At 42.2% G+C, this 7543-nt stretch overlaps 1 protein-coding gene across 1 annotated transcript; it reads right to left on the bottom strand.

Annotated features, from left to right (window-relative positions):
* Nucleotides 1-259: 259 nt before the first annotated feature.
* Nucleotides 260-7336, bottom strand: LOC136939543 (metalloprotease TIKI1-like; the record flags this gene model as incomplete). The annotated part of the gene is made up of 3 exons (XM_067232166.1): nucleotides 6706-7336; nucleotides 5538-6098; nucleotides 260-326 (listed from the first exon to the last, which is right to left on the bottom strand). Coding segments are annotated over exons 1-3 (733 nt in total), but the record flags the coding sequence as incomplete, so codon positions are not given.
* Between the last annotated feature and the right edge of the window lie 207 nt (nucleotides 7337-7543).

Genomic DNA, 7543 nt, shown 5'->3' with positions numbered 1-7543 from the left:
AGAGAGAGAGAGAGAGAGAGAGAGAGAGAGAGAGAGAGAGAGAGAGAGAGAGAGATGCAATTAACTTTGGTCAGACAGGAACAGTGGGCTTCTTGTCAGGCATCCGCAGCTTTTATGATGTCAGCTACCAAATCCAGACAAAGACACGCCATCCCCAAAGACAAACACTCTTTGGGTTTAAATGACCCTGAAAACGCAGGGCCGTTTCATCTAAAGAGTGTGGAATTCTCTCAGAGCAGGGACAAAAAGTAAACAATACATGGGGCTTTGGGGGCTGGTTGGGGGTTGGGGCGTGCCCTTTCACTCTCCCCTGCCCCAATGTGGATCTGAATGCGGGAGACAGATGTAGAAGTTGGGCCATACTCCATTCCAACACTGTAAACATGATTCCCGGGTTGCTACAAAGAACAAAGTCCTGGATTATCTCTATTTTTTAAACGGAGCGCTACTTTGGACGAACAGCGCAGGGTTTGGAAATGTCGCCGCCTCCGTTTAGAATTCACAGCTGCGTCGGACTTCATCTGTCAAGTAGTGAGCACAGCTCCCTGTGTGTTCGTATACAGTCATAAACGGATGGTGGCACAGTTTATTCATGTCGTAAACCCGGGAGATTATTCTCAAATGAGCATGGTTCGCATCACCACAGAACGTTTCCACAGAGGAAATGTTCAACTATTGTTGTCACTCAGAAGACAGGCCAGCAAGAAAAGCCTCTAATGAAAGGGTTCATCTTTCTCAATACCGACTACGATTACAGTTCCCGCACAATCCCACTGAAGTCAAGTATCTACCTGAAATAATGTTCAGAAACGCACTGGAAGTATGTCCGTCCACAGCTGCAAGTGCGACTGTTGACATAACCCCTCATATCACTGATGTGTTCCATGTTTGCAAACACCAGCCTTTGGAAGTCAATCAATTTAACAGGGATTATCTGTTAGCGCAATAAAATGGCAACACACATATCGAGTGTGCCAGCACACATAACACACATACGCATGTGTTCAAAGATGAACGGTGATTTTGTTCTTTTGAGTCAAAGCAACAGACCATCACATTTCCAATTATCCAAAACCATAGCTCTCTGTCAAAATGGTACGCTATCATCTGTTCATTTGTCAAACGGAAGTATGTTCCATTCAGATCCAAATCCTTAGCGCAAGCATGAAAATCTATCCTTCATACCTTTTTAACTGTCATTTTAACACAAGGAGTCCCAAGGTACGACATGCTTCTACGCCAGACTGTCGGATAGTGAGTGCTTTTCTGTATTTACAAACGTCGCCTGGGTGGAAGAGGAGAAGATGAATTCCGTCTGCGTTTTCCACAGCTCCTCTCACCGTGGATACAGGTGTGTTCAACATGGGGAGTCAGGTGGCTGAGCGGTTAGGGAATCGGCCTAGTAATCAGAAGGTTTCCGGATCGATTCCCGGCCATGCAAAATGACGTTGTGTCCTTGGGCAGGACACTTCACCCTACTTGCTTCGGGGGGAATGTCCCTGTACTTACTGTAAGTCGCTCTGGATAAGAGCATCTGCTAAATGACGAAATGAATAAATGAATGTAAATGAACATGCATTAGACAGTCCAGATATTTGCCTGCCAGGTGGCAAGGGCTATAATTGGTCCTGAATGTCTCGGATACATCTGGCCACACTCTCAGGTGGAATTAGTTCCTGAGAAAAGTCGACAAACACGGAAACTGACATGTAGATTCTCGGGGGTTGACGTCTCTAGTTACGGATTTAACATTCGGTATCATTTCCTTTCAGATTCTTTGAGTAGGTTTAACGGATGGTTTAGGCACGATCTAATTCATATAGCAAACGGCTTAACAGTATACGAGTCAGAGCGATGGTCCTCCGATTCAAACAATAGAAATGGAACGTTTTCTACTGGTCTTGATTGTTTTAATTGTCACGGTTACTTATGTGTTAATCCATTCACAATTTATGTGTATCTGCCAATGACGACTCAATACTCCTGTACTTGCTGCTAACTATTACATATGCTAATGGTGATTGACTGTAGGTTGGTGCTAATGAAGGCCTGGGGCAACTGTTCTATTCTCCCAGCAACACAGCCCCGGGACAATACCTTGAATGACAGGGCTTAAAGAAATTGAAATTGAGTGTTAATTACTTACATGTTCCTACACTAGGAGGGCTTAGGATGACAGCAATAGCCCTCAGTATGAGAGTAGGGTTTCGACTTTCACTAAATTATGAAACCTTGGAATACTACACGGAAAACGATTTGATGTGTATTAGACTGTTGAAACGAACTGAGATAGCAATAGGCCTATCTGTAATTACATCTGGACTTGTATTTGGCGCTGGCTTTTTTATTATGCTTCTTTGAGTTACTGCACTTTATTCTGGCAGTAATCATACCCGTGATCATGAACTAACAATATTTAGGTGAACTTCTGTCACACATTGCAGCACCCAAAAAAATGCTACTCTTGATGTGAGGGATGGCGGATTTTATCAAAGTGAAACTTTATTCTCGTGTCAAATTCATTCTAGCTACTACTCACATGACATAACGTCACCGCTTTTGGTGATTTAATGATTACATTTTAAAAACGAATTTGTCTAAACCTTTAGAGATGTCCAAAAGTAGCTAAATTCAGACCTTCTGGAGCTTGTGGCAGGCTCAGGGAAAGATCTAAAACATCACTGGTGCCCTGACATGTAGTGCATTTCCGCTAACTACAAACAGCCAAGCTTGTTCAATCCCCTATCCTTGTGTTTACTACGTCTGACTCTAAGCACTGGTCTCTCAAGTAGGCCCTCCGCCAGGTTCCCTGGCCTCCGCACGTTTTCATGACCTGGTGTTAAAACAGAGACAAGCTATTAAATCCCCATTTGAGCTACACAAGCTTGTGTTACACAACCCAGAAAAGCCTACGGCACTATTCGAGAGCAGCCCATATAACACACATTTTCAAGGTTCAGCCTTGTACCCAGTGACGGAAAAAAACGGCTTTGGCAACTGGGGAACTATTATCAGCTTCCATGTATGCTCCTATTCCAAGTTACGGAGGTAGAAATCAACCCAGAATGCAATGCAACCCACTGCTGTAAATGGGAGAACATTTGAGATGTAAATAGGCCGCAGCTTCATCCTTGGTGTACCCTGACATCCATCTGGACAGAAAACACCTGCGGAATGTGTGACATATAATATCTGGCTGTTTGGTCAACACAACTAAGGAAACCAGGCACCTCCATGTGAAATGTATTCAATTCTGAAGGGGAGCTGTGAAGACATGCTCTTCAGTCCGTAAGGCAATACTGCAGATGTGAATATCAGTACGGTACGATGGGACCGTGTCACTCATCACTCTCCTCTAAGAGTGATACACGGTTCGGTTTTTTTAAATGTACAATCATGAACTAGTTTTAAAATGCACACTGCCTGTGACCATCAGTTCAATTTCTTTCTAAAGCACATCAAACTTCATCCCAAAAAGTACAACCTATATTACAAACAGAAGAAGAGCGCAAACTACCAAGAAAAAAAGAATCCTTTCACCATTTAGGAAAATATTCTGGAATCTTCCTAATCAGGAGGGGGATGGCATGTTCGTCTTTGTTCCATTCTGAGTTGAAACATCGCTCATTAAGATCTAATCTGATTACCAAGTGGTTCAGACAGATTTTCCGCTGTGGGCAAACTCAACAAATCAATGGCAGCTTGCCCAAATAGTGCCCAGCAGGGAAAATAAGGAAATCTATTGTATTCACAAAGCAGTGGAACTTGCATAACTATTACACTTAATTTAACAACAAGTATGCATATAAATAGGTAATACAGAGGTCCTTTCTGAATGACATAGGAAAGAACATTGGTAAGGAGGAGATAATCTGTTTTTTCATGTGGGTTCCCTGTATCAGGTATTACTTTATTCTTCTGATGCTGTAAAATTATCAAAAATTCGCTTGATTAATTCCAAAAGTGCAGCATGTTGAAATTGTTTTTGTGCTACTGCGATCAAATTATTCTACAATCGACAATGGTCGATTGTAGAGTGCCCTTGCTGTGGATAGCGAATATCACAATGAAGCTAAAATCACTGGTGCTATAAAAAGTTGCACACTTGGTTCCATGTAGGCTAATGCAAAGGTATGGTTGGTTTTTGGTCTTTAATAAATAACTTTTCGCAGAACTTAACTCCCTACAGGTAGAGAGAGGCCACCAAATTCTAATTTTCCAAGCACATTTAGACATACTTTTTCATCAAATCAAAATGTATTTGTATAGCCCTTTTTACAAGCAATGTCACCGAGGGCTTCACATATGCCCATAGAACTGCCCCTGTCATCACAAAGGTCTGTTTTGATCATGTGTGGCAGGGCATTCATTTCAAAATGCTATACAATTCATTCAAGAAAAGATCATTAGAAATATAGGTCAGTAAGTTTCCCCCTTCATCTAATATTATTATGTAAAATATGGAGAGGAGTGTGTCAAAAACAGCAAAGTAATAAGTGACGAAGGAGAGGACAAGTCTATGAAACCCATGTCCAGTTTGTTCTTGAACGGCACTGTCTTACCTCGCCTCCCTTCGACTCCCTCACAGATGTACACTGAGACGAGCACTCATCATTTCTCCATGGACCATTACTCCCAGTGACGGGGAGAGAGAAACCATCACTTTCAATAGCAGGCTATTTTGCTGAAGTGTGGAATGTCTATTCAGTTCCAGAGTAGACAGACCGAAAGGACAGTTCTTCATAAGTCCATTGTTGTCTAAAACCAGATCACTTAGCGTAATGTGCCAGCAGGGCTTACTCTTCAGAAGTTCTGAACACGGTGTTAAAGACCAGTCATGCTTACTTAAAAGGCAAGAGCAAACGTGGAAATTAAATGACCTTCGTTGTCAGAAAAAGAGTTGGTTTTGCACTGAGAGGAGATCTCTCACCTCATCATGGTCTACAAAGTAGGCCAGCTGCCACTGAAAATGTCCTATTTCTACTGGCTCTATTAATCCTTTAAAAGTGAAAAACAAATGGCCGTAACATTGTGCATTGGAGTTTATGGACTTCAACTGCGAAGACATGATTTAAAATAACATTGCTTTGGCTTCTGGGTGTTAAGTAAAATTGCCATGTGTAATCCCCTTAGTTCCGAATGAGTATTAGCAGAAATTCCACAATACTCAACATGATTTCATAGCAACTGTGTGCTTTGAAGGACACACATAATTGCAGGGGTCAAATTGGCTGACACACACCCTTGGTTAAACAAGTTTTTTTCATTTTTTTCTGTTGAATTCAGACGAAAACCATTAAGTTGAACTTTTTTCTTAATAACGGAAGACACTCGCACAGCAGACTATTTGTTCAGCTGATCTTAGACCACACCTACCTGAGTGTGGTGAAAGAACCATGGAGCCCTTTCTTTACAGTCAACCATTCTTGGTCTCGAAAAAAAAACTTCAGATTTCCCCCCCTAAGAAGCTTTTTTAAAGGCTAAACTCGAAACGCTTGTAAAGAATAAATAAATAAAAATCGAACTTCACAACTCACCTGAGAGAAGTTAAGTCCGTTCAGAGGATGGCATTGTTCCTCCACCTTCTCCACGGCGCCCGTCCTCTTCCTCATCCGCTCCGCCTCTTGCGCCAGGTACAGGTCTAGAACGGGCACGCCACGCGTCTTGATGTCTGCCTCAGTGAGCGAGTTCACCATCAGCATCACCCACACCGGCCTCTTTCTCTCCCAGTTCCCAGCAATGGCGTTGAACAGGTAGTCTGCGTAAAGGCCCTTCCCTCGCTGGTCAGGGGTCATCCATGACGGCATCATGAGCTTCACATACTCCAGGTGCCTCTTGAGCCGCCGGTAGATGTCCCTGGGCAGCACATCCTGCAGGTTCTCCCCTTGAGGAAGTAGCTGACAGCTGGTTAATGCTGAGATTGTGTATGGGTCTGTCAGGTCCAACTCAAAGTACACAATGCTGCTCTGCTGGAAGGCTTGTTTGGAGTTCTCCGGGATGAAGTCCCAGACTCTTGTGTAGGGAACGTGAATGGTGCCATAGAAGTAGGATGGAGGGTCCCTTTTTATAGTCCATAGGAAGGAGTTTAAATCACTTTGCTGCAAATGAAACAATATAAGTGCAATTGTTTTCAAGTCTGTAGACAAGGTGGGTGATATAATTCCATGCATATTTGTGAGAAATAAAAAGCAGGGTATTATATAATATGCATTGCGTAATTCATCTTATTGATCTTATTGATTCATCTCAAGTCTATGAATATTATACAAGGTAAAGGTAGTCTGTCTTTGACCAAAACACCACACTTCTATTCAGGCAGCTGTTGAGCCGATTAATTCCAGCGCTTAAAGATAATTTAAGATCGCTTAAGATCATTTCTTATTAATAGGGCACTTAAAGATAGGAGACATTGGAGGCAATACACATCTAAATTGCGCGATCTACAGTTTGTGACCAAATTAAAACTTGTTTAGGGAAAAAAAACTCATATTTGTATGATTGATGGGTGAAAGTAACCTAATAATTATTACGCACAATAAAATACATGTTTAAATGTAGGCGAGATAACAGTGGTTCCTTTACATATTCAATTTTAAATGTATGCAGTAGCCTGTCTGTCAAGTATGGATGGTATTTTTATTTTATTTTGGGGGGGTATCTAATACCTTATTAAGTGAATAATGCATACTTACTACAAATACTTACTTTTCTATTTAGCTCACAGATAGAGGATTCCTTGAGGCTCCATTGGTCAGCTTTCACCAGCAATAATAGGAACGCTTGAATTAATGCGCCCCAAGTGACCAGCATCGTAGCAAAAACGTTCACGGTATTTTCACAACGTGTTGCAGGGTACTCAAATCCAAATCCACGGGGACTACGTTATTTGCCTAATTTCCATTCAATGAAATTACTTAAAACACAGCGGCATGTACCCGCCATACTAGTGTACAAAGTCATGTTGGTGCGACGCTGCGTTTAACTTGAAAATGCTGTTTCGCTTGGGTGAATGTGCTGAAAGTTTACTTCGGTAAGAATACAGCAATGTCACATACTCGTCCTTCTGGTGACACTGGACATTTCCCCCTTACAACGTGCTTTCATGACACGTGAGAAGGCACTACATCAACATAAATCCGAATGTTTGAAACTTGTAGAAGATTCTAGATCTTTCAAAAGTTGTAGATGCCCGTGCGGGCAACAGGTTATTCGTGCGTCCACAGAAATGCAGCGGAGAGGTGATCGTGTTTGACTATATTCCCTCTCTTGTCCGCAAATGGAAATATTACCATCGCTGATCGAAATGTAAAATAGGATGCATTATCATCATAAAAAGTAGACCTTGCTCCAAAGATGTCCAAAAACATGTACCAACAATTCCAGATGACGTTTTCTCATCAAGTCCTTTCCGTTTTAACAACTCCGGTAGTAGTTCAGAACTCTCTCACGATGTTGTTTGAGTGCGTGAGCATCTCTGTCAGACAAGCATGGCCACAACCTACATTGGCCCCCTCCACCCCCTCCCCCTGCGCACTCTCACACT

This window comes from Osmerus mordax, unplaced genomic scaffold (genome assembly GCF_038355195.1).
Source record: "Osmerus mordax isolate fOsmMor3 unplaced genomic scaffold, fOsmMor3.pri Scaffold_229, whole genome shotgun sequence".
Lineage (NCBI taxonomy): Eukaryota > Metazoa > Chordata > Actinopteri > Osmeriformes > Osmeridae > Osmerus > Osmerus mordax.
The sequence above is the reverse complement of the archived record's forward strand: the minus strand, read 5'-3'. Positions and strand labels throughout refer to the sequence as shown.